The sequence below is a fragment of the Tachypleus tridentatus genome, chromosome 2, assembly GCF_004210375.1.
Source record: "Tachypleus tridentatus isolate NWPU-2018 chromosome 2, ASM421037v1, whole genome shotgun sequence".
NCBI lineage: Eukaryota > Metazoa > Arthropoda > Merostomata > Xiphosura > Limulidae > Tachypleus > Tachypleus tridentatus.
The window spans coordinates 150,888,517-150,913,770 of NC_134826.1; the positions used below are offsets into that span (position 1 = coordinate 150,888,517).

The 25,254-nt window shown below is 32.2% G+C and overlaps 1 protein-coding gene across 1 annotated transcript in view; it reads right to left on the minus strand.

The window, feature by feature from the left end:
• Window positions 1-7,429: 7,429 nt before the first annotated feature.
• LOC143245640 (uncharacterized) overlaps window positions 7,430-25,254 on the minus strand; it is a 37,761-nt gene continuing 19,936 nt past the window's right edge. Inside the window, exons 4-9 of the mRNA XM_076491989.1 lie at window positions 23,811-24,013; window positions 20,835-21,040; window positions 14,296-14,491; window positions 10,587-10,721; window positions 8,782-8,920; window positions 7,430-7,574 (exon numbers count right to left, since the gene is read on the minus strand). Of these exons, the coding sequence (XP_076348104.1) occupies window positions 7,430-7,574; window positions 8,782-8,920; window positions 10,587-10,721; window positions 14,296-14,491; window positions 20,835-21,040; window positions 23,811-24,013 (1,024 nt within the window). The remainder of the gene's footprint in view (window positions 7,575-8,781; window positions 8,921-10,586; window positions 10,722-14,295; window positions 14,492-20,834; window positions 21,041-23,810; window positions 24,014-25,254) is intronic.

Sequence of the window (25,254 nt, forward strand, 5' to 3'; positions counted from 1 at the left end):
TCCCATGTGCTGAGTTTCATATAATAGTCAATTTAACAAGTATAGACCAGACAAGTGGACAGAATACATCCCATGTGCTGAGTTTCATATAATAGTCAATTTAACAAGTATAGACCAGACAAGTGGACAGAATACATCCCATGTGCTGAGTTTCATATAATAGTCAATTTAACAAGTATAGACCAGACAAGTGGACAGAATACATCCCATGTGCTGAGTTTCATATAATAGTCAATTTAACAAGTATAGACCAGACAAGTGGACAGAATACATCCCATGTGCTGAGTTTCATATAATAGTCAATTTAACAAGTATAGACCAGACAAGTGGACAGAATACATCCCATGTGCTGAGTTTCATATAATAGTCAATTTAACAAGTATAGACCAGACAAGTGGACAGAATACATCCCATGTGCTGAGTTTCATATAATAGTCAATTTAACAAGTATAGACCAGACAAGTGGACAGAATACATCCCATGTGCTGAGTTTCATATAATAGTCAATTTAACAAGTATAGACCAGACAAGTGGACAGAATACATCCCATGTGCTGAGTTTCATATAATAGTCAATTTAACAAGTATAGACCAGACAAGTGGACAGAATACATCCCATGTGCTGAGTTTCATATAATAGTCAATTTAACAAGTATAGACCAGACAAGTGGACAGAATACATCCCATGTGCTGAGTTTCATATAATAGTCAATTTAACAAGTATAGACCAGACAAGTGGACAGAATACATCCCATGTGCTGAGTTTCATATAATAGTCAATTTAACAAGTATAGACCAGACAAGTGGACAGAATACATCCCATGTGCTGAGTTTCATATAATAGTCAATTTAACAAGTATAGACCAGACAAGTGGACAGAATACATCCCATGTGCTGAGTTTCATATAATAGTCAATTTAACAAGTATAGACCAGACAAGTGGACAGAATACATCCCATGTGCTGAGTTTCATATAATAGTCAATTTAACAAGTATAGACCAGACAAGTGGACAGAATACATCCCATGTGCTGAGTTTCATATAATAGTCAATTTAACAAGTATAGACCAGACAAGTGGACAGAATACATCCCATGTGCTGAGTTTCATATAATAGTCAATTTAACAAGTATAGACCAGACAAGTGGACAGAATACATCCCATGTGCTGAGTTTCATATAATAGTCAATTTAACAAGTATAGACCAGACAAGTGGACAGAATACATCCCATGTGCTGAGTTTCATATAATAGTCAATTTAACAAGTATAGACCAGACAAGTGGACAGAATACATCCCATGTGCTGAGTTTCATATAATAGTCAATTTAACAAGTATAGACCAGACAAGTGGACAGAATACATCCCATGTGCTGAGTTTCATATAATAGTCAATTTAACAAGTATAGACCAGACAAGTGGACAGAATACATCCCATGTGCTGAGTTTCATATAATAGTCAATTTAACAAGTATAGACCAGACAAGTGGACAGAATACATCCCATGTGCTGAGTTTCATATAATAGTCAATTTAACAAGTATAGACCAGACAAGTGGACAGAATACATCCCATGTGCTGAGTTTCATATAATAGTCAATTTAACAAGTATAGACCAGACAAGTGGACAGAATACATCCCATGTGCTGAGTTTCATATAATAGTCAATTTAACAAGTATAGACCAGACAAGTGGACAGAATACATCCCATGTGCTGAGTTTCATATAATAGTCAATTTAACAAGTATAGACCAGACAAGTGGACAGAATACATCCCATGTGCTGAGTTTCATATAATAGTCAATTTAACAAGTATAGACCAGACAAGTGGACAGAATACATCCCATGTGCTGAGTTTCATATAATAGTCAATTTAACAAGTATAGACCAGACAAGTGGACAGAATACATCCCATGTGCTGAGTTTCATATAATAGTCAATTTAACAAGTATAGACCAGACAAGTGGACAGAATACATCCCATGTGCTGAGTTTCATATAATAGTCAATTTAACAAGTATAGACCAGACAAGTGGACAGAATACATCCCATGTGCTGAGTTTCATATAATAGTCAATTTAACAAGTATAGACCAGACAAGTGGACAGAATACATCCCATGTGCTGAGTTTCATATAATAGTCAATTTAACAAGTATAGACCAGACAAGTGGACAGAATACATCCCATGTGCTGAGTTTCATATAATAGTCAATTTAACAAGTATAGACCAGACAAGTGGACAGAATACATCCCATGTGCTGAGTTTCATATAATAGTCAATTTAACAAGTATAGACCAGACAAGTGGACAGAATACATCCCATGTGCTGAGTTTCATATAATAGTCAATTTAACAAGTATAGACCAGACAAGTGGACAGAATACATCCCATGTGCTGAGTTTCATATAATAGTCAATTTAACAAGTATAGACCAGACAAGTGGACAGAATACATCCCATGTGCTGAGTTTCATATAATAGTCAATTTAACAAGTATAGACCAGACAAGTGGACAGAATACATCCCATGTGCTGAGTTTCATATAATAGTCAATTTAACAAGTATAGACCAGACAAGTGGACAGAATACATCCCATGTGCTGAGTTTCATATAATAGTCAATTTAACAAGTATAGACCAGACAAGTGGACAGAATACATCCCATGTGCTGAGTTTCATATAATAGTCAATTTAACAAGTATAGACCAGACAAGTGGACAGAATACATCCCATGTGCTGAGTTTCATATAATAGTCAATTTAACAAGTATAGACCAGACAAGTGGACAGAATACATCCCATGTGCTGAGTTTCATATAATAGTCAATTTAACAAGTATAGACCAGACAAGTGGACAGAATACATCCCATGTGCTGAGTTTCATATAATAGTCAATTTAACAAGTATAGACCAGACAAGTGGACAGAATACATCCCATGTGCTGAGTTTCATATAATAGTCAATTTAACAAGTATAGACCAGACAAGTGGACAGAATACATCCCATGTGCTGAGTTTCATATAATAGTCAATTTAACAAGTATAGACCAGACAAGTGGACAGAATACATCCCATGTGCTGAGTTTCATATAATAGTCAATTTAACAAGTATAGACCAGACAAGTGGACAGAATACATCCCATGTGCTGAGTTTCATATAATAGTCAATTTAACAAGTATAGACCAGACAAGTGGACAGAATACATCCCATGTGCTGAGTTTCATATAATAGTCAATTTAACAAGTATAGACCAGACAAGTGGACAGAATACATCCCATGTGCTGAGTTTCATATAATAGTCAATTTAACAAGTATAGACCAGACAAGTGGACAGAATACATCCCATGTGCTGAGTTTCATATAATAGTCAATTTAACAAGTATAGACCAGACAAGTGGACAGAATACATCCCATGTGCTGAGTTTCATATAATAGTCAATTTAACAAGTATAGACCAGACAAGTGGACAGAATACATCCCATGTGCTGAGTTTCATATAATAGTCAATTTAACAAGTATAGACCAGACAAGTGGACAGAATACATCCCATGTGCTGAGTTTCATATAATAGTCAATTTAACAAGTATAGACCAGACAAGTGGACAGAATACATCCCATGTGCTGAGTTTCATATAATAGTCAATTTAACAAGTATAGACCAGACAAGTGGACAGAATACATCCCATGTGCTGAGTTTCATATAATAGTCAATTTAACAAGTATAGACCAGACAAGTGGACAGAATACATCCCATGTGCTGAGTTTCATATAATAGTCAATTTAACAAGTATAGACCAGACAAGTGGACAGAATACATCCCATGTGCTGAGTTTCATATAATAGTCAATTTAACAAGTATAGACCAGACAAGTGGACAGAATACATCCCATGTGCTGAGTTTCATATAATAGTCAATTTAACAAGTATAGACCAGACAAGTGGACAGAATACATCCCATGTGCTGAGTTTCATATAATAGTCAATTTAACAAGTATAGACCAGACAAGTGGACAGAATACATCCCATGTGCTGAGTTTCATATAATAGTCAATTTAACAAGTATAGACCAGACAAGTGGACAGAATACATCCCATGTGCTGAGTTTCATATAATAGTCAATTTAACAAGTATAGACCAGACAAGTGGACAGAATACATCCCATGTGCTGAGTTTCATATAATAGTCAATTTAACAAGTATAGACCAGACAAGTGGACAGAATACATCCCATGTGCTGAGTTTCATATAATAGTCAATTTAACAAGTATAGACCAGACAAGTGGACAGAATACATCCCATGTGCTGAGTTTCATATAATAGTCAATTTAACAAGTATAGACCAGACAAGTGGACAGAATACATCCCATGTGCTGAGTTTCATATAATAGTCAATTTAACAAGTATAGACCAGACAAGTGGACAGAATACATCCCATGTGCTGAGTTTCATATAATAGTCAATTTAACAAGTATAGACCAGACAAGTGGACAGAATACATCCCATGTGCTGAGTTTCATATAATAGTCAATTTAACAAGTATAGACCAGACAAGTGGACAGAATACATCCCATGTGCTGAGTTTCATATAATAGTCAATTTAACAAGTATAGACCAGACAAGTGGACAGAATACATCCCATGTGCTGAGTTTCATATAATAGTCAATTTAACAAGTATAGACCAGACAAGTGGACAGAATACATCCCATGTGCTGAGTTTCATATAATAGTCAATTTAACAAGTATAGACCAGACAAGTGGACAGAATACATCCCATGTGCTGAGTTTCATATAATAGTCAATTTAACAAGTATAGACCAGACAAGTGGACAGAATACATCCCATGTGCTGAGTTTCATATAATAGTCAATTTAACAAGTATAGACCAGACAAGTGGACAGAATACATCCCATGTGCTGAGTTTCATATAATAGTCAATTTAACAAGTATAGACCAGACAAGTGGACAGAATACATCCCATGTGCTGAGTTTCATATAATAGTCAATTTAACAAGTATAGACCAGACAAGTGGACAGAATACATCCCATGTGCTGAGTTTCATATAATAGTCAATTTAACAAGTATAGACCAGACAAGTGGACAGAATACATCCCATGTGCTGAGTTTCATATAATAGTCAATTTAACAAGTATATACCAGACAAGTGGACAGAATACATTCCATGTGCTGAGTTTCATATAATAGTCAATTTAACAAGTATAGACCAGACAAGTGGACAGAATACATCCCATGTGCTGAGTTTCATATAATAGTCAATTTAACAAGTATAGACCAGACAAGTGGACAGAATACATCCCATGTGCTGAGTTTCATATAATAGTCAATTTAACAAGTATAGACCAGACAAGTGGACAGAATACATCCCATGTGCTGAGTTTCATATAATAGTCAATTTAACAAGTATAGACCAGACAAGTGGACAGAATACATCCCATGTGCTGAGTTTCATATAATAGTCAATTTAACAAGTATAGACCAGACAAGTGGACAGAATACATCCCATGTGCTGAGTTTCATATAATAGTCAATTTAACAAGTATAGACCAGACAAGTGGACAGAATACATCCCATGTGCTGAGTTTCATATAATAGTCAATTTAACAAGTATAGACCAGACAAGTGGACAGAATACATCCCATGTGCTGAGTTTCATATAATAGTCAATTTAACAAGTATAGACCAGACAAGTGGACAGAATACATCCCATGTGCTGAGTTTCATATAATAGTCAATTTAACAAGTATAGACCAGACAAGTGGACAGAATACATCCCATGTGCTGAGTTTCATATAATAGTCAATTTAACAAGTATAGACCAGACAAGTGGACAGAATACATCCCATGTGCTGAGTTTCATATAATAGTCAATTTAACAAGTATAGACCAGACAAGTGGACAGAATACATCCCATGTGCTGAGTTTCATATAATAGTCAATTTAACAAGTATAGACCAGACAAGTGGACAGAATACATCCCATGTGCTGAGTTTCATATAATAGTCAATTTAACAAGTATAGACCAGACAAGTGGACAGAATACATCCCATGTGCTGAGTTTCATATAATAGTCAATTTAACAAGTATATACCAGACAAGTGGACAGAATACATTCCATGTGCTGAGTTTCATATAATAGTCAATTTAACAAGTATAGACCAGACAAGTGGACAGAATACATTCCATGTGCTGAGTTTCATATAATAGTCAATCTAACAAGTATAGACCAGACAAGTGGACAGAATACATCCCATGTGCTGAGTTTCATATAATAGTCAATTTAACAAGTATATACCAGACAAGTGGACAGAATACATTCCATGTGCTGAGCTTCATATAATAGTCAATTTAACAAGTATAGACCAGACAAGTGGACAGAATACATCCCTTGTGTTGAGTTTCATATAATAGTCAATTTAACAAGTATAGACCAGACAAGTGGACAGAATACATCCCATGTGCTGAGTTTCATATAATAGTCAATTTAACAAGTATAGACCAGACAAGTGGACAGAATACATCCCATGTGCTGAGTTTCATATAATAGTCAATTTAACAAGTATAGACCAGACAAGTGGACAGAATACATCCCATGTGCTGAGTTTCATATAATAGTCAATTTAACAAGTATAGACCAGACAAGTGGACAGAATACATTCCATGTGCTGAGTTTCATATAATAGTCAATTTAACAAGTATAGACCAGACAAGTGGACAGAATACATCCCATGTGCTGAGTTTCATATAATAGTCAATTTAACAAGTATAGACCATACAAGTGGACAGAATACATCCCATGTGCTGAATTTCATATAATAGTAAATTAAATTGCCTTTTTTGGTTCTTTACTTCTATCACCTTTTTTTAAATATAATTAAATCTATAAATAAATTATTGAAAACATTATTTTGTATTTCTCTAACCCTCTTTATCTATCTATATCTATAAAAACATTTTTTTTGTCATGTGGCAAAAGTGTTATCCTATTCTTCACAATTTTGGCAACCAAGAAGAAAATATGGAACACAACTTATCTAGTGGATACAGTTAAAATAGCTATGGAGGTAGTAAAAGACCCTCAGAAGAAGAAACTGCCAGATCATGCATGTAAGATAAAAGTATTGAGGAGGTCTATGTACCAGACCACAGTGTCCTCAAGCAGGCTATTCAATTAGGCCACATATGACTGTGATAAATGTGATGAGATGTGACTTGCAGAAGTTTCATCTCCTTCAAAGATATCCCAGAATAAGAGATAATTTTGTATGTATTTCATTAATGTAACTAGAGATAAATTTCAGAAAATTGAAGGACTCTGATAAATAAAAGGTCATTGTTTAGTACCTCTATAGGTATTAGTGCAGGCAATGTAACACTTAATGATCCGCATTAAATATACAGAAAGGTCAAGATCTGAATGGTCATAGAGGTAAGAAACAGATCAGAGAAACTGATGAAAAGGATTTACTTCTTTTTCTGGGTACCAGTTTCTGAGGAAAAAAGAACAGGTCAGAGGATGTAGATAGAATGATTAAAAATGCTGCAAACAGCTCCAATTGGGGACATCTGTAGGATGGCAATTGAAAATTAAACCTTAAGGAAAATGTGGTACATGGTACATGAACTTAAAGTTTCATATATATGTTACAAATGGACATGTAATGCTATGTAATCACAAGCCAGGTCAAGTGATGTGTCCATTTACATCCCCATCATGGTTCATCCCTTTTTAAAGTTCATTTACCAACCCTACACAACTGTTCTATTTAACAATAAGTATTTTTTCTAATAAATTAAGGTAGTCTTAGAAAACTTACTATGGAAATTTAATAATGCAACTGTTACAACATCAACTGAAAACAAAAGTGTTCCAAGATTATGTTATACCATTTAATAGAATTATTTTATACCTCAATATTCATCATGTGATTAACATATGAAAGCATGACATTCATTTCATGTTGGGAATAATTAATAGCTAGAGATCTTCATACCTTATCGTTCTTTGATCTGTTGCTCTAAATAGAATATAAAATTGTTCAAATTTAATTTCTCTCCAACATTCTATAACATGTTGAAAAAGACATGAACTGTTATAGAGGAAAGAAGTATGGTATTTTAAAATCTTTTGCTGAATACATTTATCCCAAAATAGTCTTTCAAATAGATGGAACATTTCTATTTATAAACAACAAGGAACTGCTGCGTTTAGTAATTTTTTTTTAAATGTGAACAAGTTTCTTGAAAGAAATTCTTACAGCAAACCTGATGTGTATATTAACAAGAAATGAAACAGATATACATGTAAAGGTTTGCCAAGTGTATTTATACTCCAAAATATTTGTTTCTGTTATTTTTCAGTTCCTAAAATCAATCATTTATCCTATTCTTGAATATCCTTTTTTTTACCTAACTAGAAAATTAATGAATTTATCCATAACCTCATGTGCATACTGAAACATAATTTACATGTCAGCAAATATTTTAAATAATAACTGTTCTTATTATGTTGTAAAATTACGAATACTACATGTTAATTTATTACTTAATAATAGTCCTTTGGTTGGCTGGTAATTAGTTTAGAGTTTAGTCTAGTACGTATGCTAAAAGATCTTAGGTTTGATTCCCAGCAATGGTCCAAACACAGATTGCCTATTAATTAACTTTGAACTAAAATCAAACAAAAAATATTGCTTAAACAATTTAACCTGAACAATATTTATAGCATTAAAATTTAATTGAAAATACATAATATGCAACTATGGAAACTCACATATTTTTATACCATTTTATATTTTTCAAAAAACAATCTTCAATCTGTGTCATCACTGTGTTTTCTAACTGCAACTCATCCATTTCAGTCAAAACTTCCTTCATATTATCTATCAAAGAAAAGGCTCTATGACAATGACCTGAAAGAAACAAACAAATAAAATTATTTAAATGATCAACAGATGTTGTACTAACTATTAAGAGAGAGGTTGTGGTGACTAGACATCAATCTGTTCAGAATTTGTAACAAATACAGTCACTTCAATATAATTTTCAATAAGTTATAATTTCTATCTTTAGATAATAATTAGTTCAACTCCCTCCTTTAGAATGCTAATCTAGTTACAACTCTCAAGACTCACTTTGTCTTTGTGAGTGTTGTTATAGTAACCAGAATGTCAATGTAAATATGCCAGAAAGAAAGATTATCTGGGGTCTTTCTTGATAGGACATGAATCAGATACAATATGTATATTTTTGGTAAGGATATTCAAGCTTTATTACCTCAATGCTTTGTTAACTAGATAAATATAGAATGCTTCTATTAAGTTATTTTTTATTGTGCATTACTGTCATGTTATTTTAGTTTACTGTGTGGTCATCTGTTCTGGCATGATGCACTATTACAAATAGAGTGGTATTATAGTTTTATATCTATTAAACTCTTAAATTCTAAAAATTTGTTCTGACTAGTAACATGTAAATAATAGATGTAGGTGATCTATGGGCACTGACTAGTTTTCACAAATATTTATGTTTCTCATGATTTACTAATAAATTTTAATTATCAAATGATCCACAACTACAGTTGTCCATAGTGCAATTTTAAGACAGAAAAAAAATATCCCAAATAGTAAAGTTCAAATAAGAAATTTTTGAATAAAATATCTTAATAGATACCTTACATTCATTATTGTTGTATCTAGTACAAAAGTACGAAATAATGGGTTTATTTAACCTTATGGCCTTCTAAAATGACTAAAAATGGGCCTGACCCATGTTTTTTATGTATATGGGACCTGCATCTTCATACCAAGTCCCACAAAAATTGTCAAAAACACAGGTAATTGTCCAAAACACATCAAAACGGTGTTTCTTGTCTTTTCTTTTTTCAATGTGCAAGACTAGTAAAAAGTATATTTCTACCAAATCATATACAAATTGGTCAAAATATGGCTGAACAATTGATCCAAAATCCTAAAGTTATGATTTTTTTCTATGAGCTTTGACCCCAATCTTTTTGTATATCACATGAAAATGTATATTTGTGTCACCTGTCATCTTGAATATTGTAAATATGACCACACAGAAGCTTAAAATATACATTTTTGGATAGTTTGAGACTTTACCTCTAAAATTCTGGATGTATTAAACCAATGTATAATCCTACCAAGTTTCATGAAAATATGTAAAAAAATGAGGGAAGGGTGGTCAAAAGAAAAGTATTTGGAACAAAAATGAAAGAAAGAAAGAATAAGAAAACCATATGTGTCTCTGAAAAGACATAATCAATTGAAAATATTTGCATGTAGTAACCACTATTTCTTGAACCTGTCCATTATTTTATGTTAAGACTCTATATTTTTAAATAATTCAGGTATGATATTAAATTATAGGTTGATTAAAATGACCTTTTTGAATTTTTAAAATGACTGCATCTTTTATAAAAATCTAGTTTTCCTTGATATTTAAGTTTTGATTTTAAAGTTAAAACTGACACTATGACTGTGTCATGTTATACATAGTTTACAATATAATTTAATGACACACGACATTCTTTAGTTATAAATTATTATAATAACTTACCAAACATTAATAGCTTATCAAAACTGGAAATTTCCTGATATGTCACAGGTTTCTTGCACAGTACATTCACTTGTTGAGCTTTGTTAGAACATAAGCCAAAAACATCACACACTTTGACTATCACCTGATTTGTTCCTGATAGAACCAAGAAGTAAATATGAGAAAAGTTAGTTTACACAAATAAACTCACACAAAGTCTTCTGGGTAGCAGTTTACTTTTTGAGAAGGCAATTTCAGCAAAGTAAAATCAGTCAGTTATTAGAAAAGTGAAAAATGTACTTAAAGTGAAGGATGAAGCATTTATATCTGAAACAGACCCACTTCGATGTCTATCTTACATTAAACTGATGTATCTTCTAGCAAAATCATCATCTCACTTATATCCTCTTAAAGCAATTCACTGCCTTTTGGAAAGGTTAATATCTATTATGTTACCTTGCAGTGTGCAGGTAACAAGTAGAAATAAAAGTACATCTTTCTGGCTTTTCACATGGAATAATGATTAAGAACAAAAATCATGTATTTTAAAATGTAATCTTCAATACATTTTTTATGTATCTCAATTTTGGCAATGAACTGTGTTTTTTATGTTTTCAAATATTCACAAAAAAAACTACTTGAGGGCTGTCTGTACCAATTATCAACTAACAGACAAGAGGAGAGGCAGTAAACCAACAGCATGAACTTTTGGACTACCCTTGTCAAATTGAATGGTCAAATTTTACAATGAATCTTACTATTCTTCTAAGTCTCAAAGCGATAAGTAAGATGTTTTTTGGCAGTACTGAAATACATATGACAGATTAGCAGACTGACAGTCTGAAACACTAATTTAAAAAACTTACTTTCCAGACACCTTTTTTTGTCTATTCTCAATCAACTGGCATGAATGTATTCTACATCAAAAAAAATTGTGTTACATCTGACTTTCAAAGACAGAAACATGAAAAAATTTTCTCATTAAGCATGTTTGGCACATGTTTTGCATGTATCCTTGTTAACTTTGATAACAGGAGCACACTGTAGGTGAATTTTTACATCAGTAAAACATATCTAAATCAAGTGTGATGCAAAGACTTATGGATAGTTGTTTATTTATATTTATCTTGAGCCAATAGGGCTGATAGTAACCTTACACAGAATGTTTCAAAACATACTTGTCTTTGGAAGCATATTTTTGTTTCTGATTGTTCACTGTAATGAGTTACATTCAAAGACACGTGTTTACCTTTATAGGTATTTGCAGTCACAGGTGTAGCAGTGACAGAACACCACACAAAAATGTAGCTGATCCCAATCACTTGAAAAACTAAAAAATTGTGTGAAAACATTTTATTGAGAAGTCACCCTAGCGACCTATAACTCTCATGCTACCTAGCACACATTCACTTTCCCTTGGGAACTAATGGGGTACCTTCAAAACTGTGACTAAAACAAAGGTATCAGAGAATTAAATTGATACAGTATTTTTATCATACGTTATGTTGTTAGTAACTCACATAAATATAGCAGTAATAATAAAATATGTTACAATTTTAATGACCCCAGTCTACAGACTCACACTGCTACAACCAGGTTTTGATACCTGTGGTGAGAAGAACATGGATAATAATCCATTGTGTAGCTTTGTGGTTAATTCCAAACTAAAAAGCAAAAACAATTCACTTCCTTTCATTATTTGTGTTGGCAGTGCATCATAAAACACAACATTGTTGACAGTGTAATATAGTTAAAATAATCGTTAAGATATGCACTATTTAAACTTGGTTTAAGGTTAACAGCTTTATATGACACACATTTCTTCATTTTTTTGCTAAGATAGAGGTGTTATGCTTATTTAATTCAGTACCAGTGTAAGTCCAGTTATACCATGTTTAATGCTCGGGAAGAGTTCCTGAGAACAGAGGTCTGAGAATAGCAGCTCTTAACAGGGTCATTTTAACATTATGTACATATAAAAATGTAACTGAATGTACCGTTTCTTACTTTTATTTAGGTACCAATAAATTTTACGTAAATTACTCACTGTAACATTGTCATCTCTCTAAAAAAGCAAATTTTTATTATCCTTCAAAATTGTTTGGTTACAGAGCCACCAAATAAGTCATAACCCTCCTGTCACACGTTTTCATTCAGGATTTTTCAACACATGTAGTTCTCTGTTATGTTTACAACTATATTTGTTATAACCATTGAGGTTTTCATTTATGAAATGATGTATTATATTACATTGTTTTCTGTATTGAGATTTTTAGATTGCTTCTTAAGAACATTTTTTTTTTCTACAGAAACAAATATTGTAATGATGTTTTAATGTGTCATGTTGCACCATTAGAAATGCCAGAAAAATTATGATACTTAAAGGACATTCTGTTTTTTGTTTGTTATTATTGTGTTGTTTTTTGCATTATTTTATTAAATAAAAATTACTCAGCGCACTACTACTATTCATATGAAAAACTAGTGTTTAGAGAATTATAGATTTTCATCATTCTTTTTTTCTACCTCTCATGAAAAAAAACAACTAATCTCTGAAGTAGACAAGACGTCTGTGAAGAACCACCTTAAAGTTTGATCTTACTAAAATATGAAATGATTAATGTGCTGCACCTATTTTATCTATTTAATATGGATTCAAAAATAAAAATTAGGTACTGAATATGATATATTTATACAGAGTTCCAGCACTATAAAGTTTGCAACTATACCACTACTTACTATTAGAGGTATCGGTTAAAAAAATAGAGTTTGTCAGTCAAAAGTTCCATGTATGTGGTTTTAGTTTATATCTGTAATACGTATTTTCTAACTTTAAACACAACATGGTATCCCTCCTGGGTGATTAGTCTTTAATAATTTTGTTTTCTCATGGATTTTGATATGCTTTATACATCCAATAACTATTTTGAAGGAAGAAAATGGAAGATGTATTATACTTTTTTAAATAATCAACCACAAGTCATATCCTTTCTATTAACTACTGTTCATTTTATCAATTGGAAGAAAACTAAGGTAGGCTATTCATCTGAAGGGTTTAATCACAGGAACATTTAACACTCCTAAGAAAATTGGGGCCTAATAGGCCCCAGAGCAACTTGAAAGGTCATTAATATTAGGCGAATAATTTTATATTTAAATGAAATTGCCATTTCATTAAATTGATTTCATTTAAATACAAATTTATTAACCTAATATTAATAACCTTTCAAGTTGCTCTGGGGCCTATTAGGCCCTACTTTTCGTAGGAGTGTTAAAGTGCTAGAAACCTTTGCACAGCATTCAATTTGATATAGATTATATACAGCGATTCTTAAAGAGAAATTTGATAAAGCTACATCAATTTTGTTTTCTAAAATTATTACTCTAAACTGGATTGTATAAAAGCAGTATGTTGGTATAAAAAAAGCTTGATATTTTAGAAATGAAATAAAGCAAGTCTTAAACTAGTTTTATCACTAATATATTTTATGTTTTATTAGAAGAGATATCAATCTATCAAATGTCAGAAGAGTAGGTCTATGAAATTAAAAAATTTATATATGATTGTCTATATTATGCCACTTCATTGCCAAAATTGGACTCTTTGGTCCAGAATGCTAAATGAAAAGTACTAGCATATGGTTCATGGTACTTTCTGTGTACAGTATATATCATTGTAGTCAATGATGTGAAGAACAAAATTCTTTATAAAATATTTAACAAAACTTACCGCATGGTAGTATTATATTCCTTGCTAGTCCACTGAAGAAAGAGATGTCTATTTCGATAGGAAAGTACCTTGAGTTTCCATGGATTACATAAAAAAATTGATAAGTTAAAGGATATCTATCAATGTTTGTCAACCATCCTTCACTTGCATCTAGAGTGAAATCTGTCACTAAACCAAAACCTTCATACGGTGCTACCTAAACAAAAAAAAAAAAGGATTTTCAAAAGAGCAAAATTTGTAACTTTCCTGCAGTGAAAAATTTATTTCCAAAAGGTAATTACTTTTCCTTGCAAAAATAGCTATTCTTATTCAGTGTTGCCTTCTGTAGGCAAAAACTGTTTTGTACATGCCGAGACTTGCAGCTGTAATCCATGTGGAACTGTCTGATTCCAATGTATCTTACATGGAAATGATCATACAACAGCCTTCCACCAATAGGAATGAAACCTTGTTGTATTACTCTTTATTCAACTATATCAAACTATCATTTCTCATTTAGCAGGACTCGTGTTAAACACATTTATTATGTGCTCTTTGTATTGTTGTGAGAAAGTTTCATTTTTAAAGTATAATTTCTTCATTGTTTATTGTTTTATATTTACATATTTGAATATATTTTCTGTTAATTTACTTTCCCAATCTCTTTTTCTTTCCCCACTTGGAAATTCTTTTCCTTCCATGAAATATTTGTGTTCAATTTTATTTCTCATCTGTAAAGTTTGAAGTTCAAGTTACCTCCTACTAGCAGTGTCATGTAGTCTGAAAATGGAAGAGACTCATTGTTGGATTTATCTGCTGTGAGAATGATCATTATATTCTCTCTAGGTGCATGTGCCTCCTTCTACTCAATTCTTCCAAACTATAATTTCAGGTTTCAACATAAAATGATAGCACCAGAGAAGAGTTAAATACCTATCAGAAATACATTTTCAGTATGGGAAAAATTGTAAATTTTGATAAGGTATAGTACCTCTTTTCAGAAAAAAAAATGTCTGTATAATGTAAACCATCTCATTCAAATTTAAAAGTAAAGGAACCACCCCAAGCATGGTAATATCCTTGGAATACAAAGAACATCAAAAGATAGCAGAATAGGAAGAACTGTACTGATCTGTAAGTACCTCCATCATGGATGGAGTTGCAAGAGTATAGATGAGGAATGGAATAAAGACATCTATAATACACACGTGAGGACTTGTATTGATTGGTTCAGCTCTATATCCAGAATCCATCCACTTGGAACCAACATCTATGTAGAGGTGGAATAAGGGATCCCAACTGAAAGAGTGAACAGTAATTTTGAAGATTCACTCCAATACTACATGGGAGAGGATATCCTATCATCTACACCAGATTAACACATCCTCCCTAGTCTCAAATGAATGATTTTATAATTATTTAGTTATATGTTACTTTTATATTATTTATATGTATTTCATTAACACATTATAAGTTATGATACTTAACACTGGTTAGGTGTCACTCATCTTCCTCCAGAATATAGAAATAAGGATTTGGAGACCAACATACAAGCAATTTGGTGCTGAGGAAAGTGGCAAATACATTAAGGTGAGGATTACCCTATAAAATACAAAGCCACCAACCAGTAAACAAGAAGATGGTGAGACCACTTCACCAGATAAACTTTGGTCTTGACAGGATATAAATATCAAAAGTATGGACCCAAAAGAAAATGATTCAAAGTGTGTAAGCAGAAGAATAATTACCAGGCAATTCTTGGCTAGATGGCCAGAAGATTAACCAAAGTACAACTTACAACAAGAAGCTCTATGATATTTATATGAAAAGACCTTTCTTCTGTTACATACCAACATTCCAAAGCTTCCTGTTGATTAATCCCACGCTCCTGAAGGAAGCAATAAGGATATGGAGAACGGAAAGTTCTATTGAATAAAGTAGAAAAAGAGAAGGTAAGACCTGACTGATGTTTAAAAAAAAACACTCAAATGGACAATATATTGAGCATGCAGAAGTTTGATTAATCAGCGAACATAAGCCACATTCAGGAGCAGCCAATAAGTGTGATGAACAGACTCCTGTTTGAACAAGCCCACACTGGTCAGTCATCCATGTAATGATAAAAGCACATTTAAATGATGGATGAATGATTTAACCATCTGAGAAAAATATATGGAGCTAAAGCAAGCCCAGAGGGCAGTGCACAAAACTGATAAACCACAACGTGGCAAAAGAATCAAAGACAGTGTTATGGCTAACAAGGCACTGGAATATGCAAGTATGTCCATCTTGTGGATAAACATGAAAAACATCTTGCCTGAGCGTAATAAATGACATCAATTTAAAACATGGTAGAACCAGAAACGTACTGAGACAGGAAAATCAATAACAGGCCACCAGTGAAAAATCTGGAAAAAATGTGTTAGCATGGTAAGGACAGGGGAAGCAAAAACTCGACAGTACTGAAAAAACAAAAGGCATGGATGGAGGGTTTGCTATTCTGAGAGTGAAAAGACTGAGGACCCCAAATTTAATAGCCTGTGAGAAACTCTGCCACTCAAGCAACAGTAGGTCCATCTATAAGGAATCCCTGAGTCATAGACTAACTGTGGAACTCTTTCAATTTGTACTGATACACCTCCATTGAAAAAGGATATATGGCATCAGCTAAAAGGAGTTACTTGATGGAAAAAAAGCACGATCATTTCACCAAAGACCAAATAAAAGCCAGACATAACGATGAAAAATGTGAATGGTTGAATAACCAACTGGTGACTAAAAATTATAAAGAAATCAGGGAGACAAAAGAAGAGGTACTGGAGGGAAAAGTTGTTGACCAATAAGGAGTAATCAGAAGGACTCCTCATAGAGTGGTGTAGATGAGAGAGAGATCACTTGATGAAGTAACTGGATAAGAAGGTAAGCATAAAGAACTCTACGTGACCATTCCTGGCTGAAAAAATAAATAGCCATAGCCCAAGAATAAAGTACCTGGGATCAAAAGAGGAGTAATTTGTGATTGAAGTATGTAGCAAATGCATCAATGTAACCTGGGTGGGAAAAACTCTGCTAATTGCATAGCTACAAGTAAACGACGTCATTTTCCATCAATTCCTAGCAAAGTGACAACACTCTCAAACTTGAGGAAAAAGAAATCGAGAGGCAGACTGCCTCCGAGAAGATTTCATTGCTGGGCACCTTATCATCCTTATTTCCCACATCACTCATTAGCGCCTGCTAAGAACAAATTCTCAATTACGTGGTATGGCACTTCTGTTCTAGTACTGCACCACTGGATACAGAAGAACCACCACAGCAAGACCAAATGTGTTTCCCTGTGCTACATGGACCCCTTTAGGGATGGTCTGGCAATCTCCCAGGTATTCCTAAGAGAGTCTTTGTTTGAAGTGGAGAATCTCCATCTGCAAGACAGGCCAAGCTGGGCACTCTCTTCAATTTGATTAATCAGCCCACTTAATGAGTATGGCTAGCCATCTTCAGTTTGGAATGAGCCAGAAGAAGTCAGTCATTCAAATAATGGTTGAATCACAACCCCAGACCATGAGGATGGTGAACAAAAGCTCTGACCATGCAACAAAAGACATAAGTGACAGAAGCAGGCCTGAAGGTCAGAGCATGAAATTGATAAACCACCCCGTGATGGACAAATCAAAGACATGGACGAGACTATGGTGATATATGGATGTGAATATAACCATTAACAAAGTCCATTTAGTCACTCATAAGCCTGGAGAAAATACCCACCACAGAGTGAGAAATCATTCCATGGTAAAACAGGACAGCTTAATGAAGTGATTCTGGTGACACAAATCGATGACGGGCCTTCAATTACAAGTTTTCTTAAGAACAACAAAGAATCTGGAATAATAACTTGGTGGACAATGTAGAGCAATTTGTACGGCTTGCTGAGATAGTACTTCCTGAACCAGTTCCAAGAGATTCTGGTTCGTCATGGTATTCTGCTACACCCCAAACATGGAAAATGAACCCTCATAACTGCTAATCCAGAAAAGGCAGTCTGCACAACGACATGGAAAAGAAATTTGATCCAAAGTTCATGGGGGTCAGGGCATGTTAATTCTGTCACTTACTTGTGAAGCACATTGGTCAACATGTATCCAAACATCTCATGAGAGGAAAACCAAATAGGAAAGGGAAGAGTGTTCATGTAGTAAGGAAGGACATGGTTCACAGAAAATAGAGAAAAGGGATAAAACATCACATATCTGAGAAACAACATCTAAAAAGGCTGTATTAGGACTAACCAGCTTCTCAGGCAGGGAATGGAAAAGAATTTCAAAATGAGTAGGTGGAAATACGTGATCCAAGTCTTTGTCTGCCTGAACAGGCTCATCTTGCTCAAGAAGAAGTGAGGTGAGATCTGAAGACAGAGGATAATTCATGTAATGTTTAATCTCCCAACAAATAGTTCCAGATAAATTCTCTTCTGGGTTGCCCACACAAGAGGCCTGACTTGTCACAGATTTGATCCATGAAGTGGCAATATGGACTACAGAATTCTTAATGAGGAAGAATCAACCAATAACAAGGATAAACAACAATGCAACTGTAATAAACTGGCATTAAATTGAAGTTAAGAAAAAACTGTTTTAATATTAATTAGAAGTGAAAGTATATGAACATCACTCTGTGAGTACAGTAAAGACGAATATTAAACTTTAAAGAAACAAAATGGAACAATCTCAACACATTGTTCTGCTCTAAAGTATTTAAAAATTATTTATCATGTCACAAAACAAAATATTTTATTTGAAAATAACTTTAACAAAGGTGGTCTTTACTTGACGTCCATACGATTCCGACAAATTAAAAAAATATACACAAACAGAATATTAAACACAGATTCACCACACATTTACGTTATTTATCTATAGTTGTACCACTTTTCTTTATAGGTAATTTATTTTTGATGAAGAAAGAATTTGAAAAAATAACTTTTATTATTGAAACATATTTTATAATATTCTAAAGCAATATATCAAATATTTTAAAAACAAAAGAAAATATATTCAAGTTCTTCTAAGTAACTTCAAAAATAGCATGAAATCACAGTTTTAGCCATATCATAGTCTTAATTTCTTGGTAGTAACCAGAAAGACTAAAATTAAAATACTTTGACCACAACAGCAGATAGACAATCCTCTGACCCATGCTGATACAGCAGTAAGTCTACAGATTTACAATGCTGAAATCAAGGGTTTGATTCCTCTCGGTGGACTCAGCAGATAGCCTGATGTGGTTTGCTGTAAGAAAACACCTACACAATCCTTCCTTTACATTTCTAGTATATCATCACACATTTGCCAGAGGGATTAAAGCACCGATATTAGTCATTGATCTTTGCTATTAGTGGAAAGCTTATATGGTCAATGATTTGACTTTTACGAACATTAATGGTAGTAAGAGAAGCAAAGTTAGTCAAGGTTGCAGAGCAAATTTCACAAATGACCTTCTAAGTAAAGAAAGTGCAAAATAATGCAACCAGATTATTATAATTTGGATCACACATTTAATATAAAATTGTACCCTCCTATAGGGTGGTACACTCTCAAATTTTCATTAAGGCACAACTCTGTAGCAAGTAGAACAGCATTTGTAGGATTTTACGATGTGTTTATAAGCACGTTGACCACACATCATTTCTTTACAAAAATCACTGAAAAGGTTATGCTAAGATTTTAAAGTCTATAATATTTTGATTAAAGAAGAGAAAGACAGAATCTTAAAAGTTAAGAAAACTTATCTTATAAATCGATAGAGGAAAGTTTTTTATTTCTCTGTGTTATATTCTCAAGAAATAAGATTAGGGGACACAAGTTTAAGTTTTCAAAAACGCAGACTAATGTCCAATGAGGATAGTTTTGTGTTTCTTACAAGATGACATGGTTATTCATTGATATGTTGTTGGCATTAGAGAAAGCCATAACCTTACGAGATTTTAACACATTAACAGTTGGAAAACGTGGCATCTTCAGTGACAAGTAGTGATGAGTTTTACTACAATATCATTGTGTTTTTGATGTGAAAATAAGATAACAATAAATCTACTAAAACATCTAATCTCCAATTATTTATTTACGATGTACATGTGCCTTATCAGCACATATAAACAACTGTTAAATTCACATGTACATCAAGAGCAGTAAATATGTTATTAAGGGAATTAATGATTTCTTAGAAAACAAGTAATGGGATAAATGTTTTTCTCATACGTCATACTATGTTACATTAATATTTTGATATAAATTTATTAAATAAATGGTGATACAGAAAGATATTTCAATCTAAAGGAAACAACAATCTTCACAGCTCCAATTCTAATAAATTTCAATAAGAAGACTTCCTTTAACCATACGAGTCCTGCTGTTAAAGTTTTGCATCTCAGATTAAGTAACATCAAAATTTGGGGTTATTTTTCTCATTTACTTATCAAACCCAATGTTTTGTATTTCAACTTAAATTACTAATGCACAATTGGAAAATGACTGATACAATAAAAAGAATAAATTTATACTAACCTTTAAAATACCAATGAATGGAGGAGCTGCTGAAGTCAAATTAAAAACAAAAAAGAGGATGCGAAGTTCCCCTTCCCCATACTTTAAAATACCAGAATCTCCAGTTGACAGTTCATCAGCAAGGAGTTTAAAACGAGATATATTTCCATAGTTGTCAGGGCTGTATGTAAGTTTCCATTTCTTAAAATAAATACAATTCAAACCTACTAAAATAGAAAACAAATTTAATAAGTACATATTTTATACAATCAAATTTACAGAATTTGTATGTCATTAAATAAAACACATCATAAAATAAAAGATTTGTAAACAATGTTTCTGATTCAAGCTTCAATAAATATTTCCAGATCTAGGAGCCAGATCCGACATATAGAAGTTATGGAATATCTTTTGAGTCAATAGTGTGGCTATGATACGAGATATACAGTTGTACACTAAAAACAAAAGAGTCCACCATTAAACTTCAATATGTGTAACTGTTAAAATACTATTGTTAAATAACTATAACTTACGTAGATTCTTGCGATGAATAAAAGTAAATTAAAATAATCACTGTGACATCGATAGATTAATTAGATTGCTTCAGAATATATTTAATCTTGTCTTGATCACCACACTGCACAACAATTAACAAAGGTTTAACCTAACTTCATTACTGTTTGTTCTGGGAAATGAGGGCTATATTTAATTACTTTTACATCAACAAGTACGTACTAACAATTACATGATATCAACAACCACTTGATAATATTGCCTGAATTACCTGCCTTGGTTCCCATGTGACACTAAGTATGCACATGGATTCATTCAATCGAGAGAAAAAAGGAATACAAAATGGCACAACATATAACTAATTTTGTGCCAAACAGAACTCAAATCTGGAACAGTTCTATTTAGTCTTATGTACAAAATAATGGAATAACATACTAGGTGTCCTGATAAAATATTTAGTTGACATTTGATGAGCTATTCTTTTGTTTGTAATTTATATACCCAGTATACAAATCATAGGAATAAGAAGGGACTTAAGCTTCTAAATTAAACATATACTGCTTTCTTTCACTTGAACTTCATAATAAATTTGTTTATATGTTTTCAATAGTATTTGGAATATTAATTTTATTTCACCAACATTAGTTAGCCAAAATTAAAGAATACAAATCATTCATTCATATTTTAACTGATCAGTACAAGAGTCACACTGTCTCAATGCTTAGAGTAGACGAAATATTTTAATTACTTCCTCATAAATATTGTTACTAAAGTTAATTCTTCAAAACTACAAACCAAAACATGTTATTTGATGTTTTGTTTTCCAATTTCAAGTTCATATCATAAAATTCATAAAAAAGCCACATAAAGAAACACTTAAAGAATTTAAAAGATAAAATTATCTACATGAATTTATCAGAATGTAAACTTTCAAGTAAAGGGTTCTTGAAAACTCAGTTTCTATGTTTGACTTTATTTATGTAGAAAACACTTTTTTAAAGATTGTAACATTATTTTTTTGGCGTTATGAAATTATTAAGTCCTATAAAACCCATTGTCTGTTTTGGTTAGCAAGGGAATGAATTTGTTTCCAAACACTTCAGGTGGCAGAATTAACAGTTTATTTTATCATCAACTTAACAATCAGCACACAAACAAAAATTCTGAAATTGTTATAAAACACCGTTGTCTGATCCATAGTGATATTTTAACTTTTTCTTGCAATATTTAAAAGACTCTCCAACATTTTTCACCAATGAGAGATTTCATTAAGTGAAAACTTGTATTACAAAACTTGAATTTTCTAATAATAACAGTTTCAAGAAAGAAAATACTTCCTTATAACCTTTGACAGTAAGAACATATATGTATTAAATAATAGCAAAACAGCCACAAACTAAACAAGGATCCAATATTTAGATGAAAAACAAAACTACAAAGACAAAATTACATCTGAAAAGATGTTTATAAAAAATTAGATTAGCTGATTCTAATATTTCAATAAAGTATCGTTCACTTAAAGTTCACAAAATGAAATGATCAGTTGCTACGTTGAAATATTAAACTTCTAATAATAAAATGAAAAGTTTCTTACATCTTCGAGAAGTCATACATGTTGTAATTACTATTAAAGTAAATATTTTGATTTCAGTTCTGTACAGAATGTTAAATTTAATATTTATGTGTCTAGCCAGTTTTGATTTGAAGTGTCTCTACACTAAAATCTATACCGTCTTATTTCTTCTCTTTCAACACGGAACATAGGTTAAACGAACAGGTTTTCTTCACAATAACAAAATGCTAAACAAACTCTCCTCACTTAAACAGTTTTACATCTGACAAACAAGTTTTAAAATTATATCTATAATGAAATCAACAGGTCGAATCTCTTAACATTGAGTACGAATTTCAAACACAAAGATGAAAACGGCAGGATGTCATCAGATGTGCTACTTCTGTAAAGTAAAACAGTAGTACAGTGTTTGGCATCACTACGAGAATCAGAGCAGACACAAATGGCATGTCATGGCATAGAAAACGTGATTTGTAGTTTGAAAATACTATGTTTATGGATGAACATATTCATTCACTACAGACTATAGACACAGGGTTAAAATTGAAAGTGTGCCTGTTAAAAGATTCAACAATCACACAATTTTGTTATAATGTTTTGATCAAGACAGCCGCAGGGAAGTTCTAAGAGTCCTTATTCTTGCTGCAAGGATAGGTGGCAGCACAAGTTTTGAAATAAAGGGTATGACATATTTTTATATTTAATAATTAAATAATATGTACTGATTGTCCTCATAATTTCAAAGTGAATAACATTCCTTTTCCTCCTACACGTGTTTTGTAGATAAGCACTACAAAGGTGTTTGATTTCCAATATTCCTACATTAAAATCAATACTGCTCTTATATAAATTAAATGATTAAATACATATAATGATGTATTCGTGAAGATTGGTTCAGTTTCACAACTTACCACCTAGACGTCTTGAACATTTACTCTCAGCAGTATCTGGTAGATAATACAGTTTCAAATCAGTATCTAAGTCAACTAAGTTGTTCACATATGCTGTATCCAATAGAGTGAAAGGCGTGATATCATCTCCATCAATTACTTTCACAAAGATGCTAGAGGAGGCTGACCTTGTGTCCTTTTTGACCAGTAAAGTGAAGTTATAGCTATAAAAATAATGTGGAATTTTATTACTGACATGTCAATAAAAATATATATAATTATACAAACATGTTTGACTTATTTAAGTTCTTAAATACTATGACACTTTAAACTGTTTAAACATTAAATAAATAACTTGTTTGTAAACAATTCCAACAAATACATTATTTATTAAAAATAAACTGATTACATATGTAAATCACCACCTGTTTATTTAACTGGAAAGAAAATGCTAGGTTAGTTCTACTCTAATATACAGAATAATCTTCTAACCCACTGTTACAACAGTGAAAAAAATATATAGATCATAAACAACATTCACTTAATCTACTTCTGAATACTAAAATTCTAAAGCACTTTGTACAATGATTAAATTTTTAAAAAAATCATTATAGATTAACGATCTTTTTCTACTTTGATGATGAAACTTTAGAAAGACCACATCAGTGTACAAAACATCACACATTTTAAAAATATCTTCCTTACTGTAAAAACTGTAATACAGAAGTAAACTCAAAATAAAAACACCAATTTTGTATACATTTTATAAAGATTTTACCCACTGGTGTTTCTTTAATTCCCAAGGTTTAGTTTATATACTTTTCAGGAATTGGTTTTTTGTCGAACCTGTCTGTAGTTTCATAACAAGGTTATTTCACAGATTAAAAATTCTTTCAACAATTGATTTCTTGAAGAATCATCACCTATAATTTAGATTTATCATTTGTGTCTTTTTCAATGTCTAAGCTTTCGAAAATTTCATTTTATTTCTTATTTTTGGTAATTATTCCATGTTGCCACAATGGAATATATCTTGAAATCACTGACTACTAGAGACACAATTGTATCTTTAATTCTCAGTAAAATATGTTAAACATTAATGAGATGAATTATTAAAGCATAGTTCATTAAAGCATCTTTATAGAATAATAAACTTACAAACATATTGTAAACAATACTTAATCCTGAAGTATTGAACAATTTGAGGGCATACATTAACAAACAATTTGTATTTAGTTAACATTCACTTTAATTAACCAATACCTTGTCTTTCTGGTTAAAATTGTTCAATGACAAAAATAGTAACAAAAACATGATATATGAGAGAGAACAAGCCTTTTATATTCAACATGAAGAGTACAAGAATTAATTTATCACATATTTAACAAATATGTAAGAGAATAGAAATCTCAGACAAAACATAATGACATTTTGACTCTCCAGTCATTAAATTAAATGTAACTTG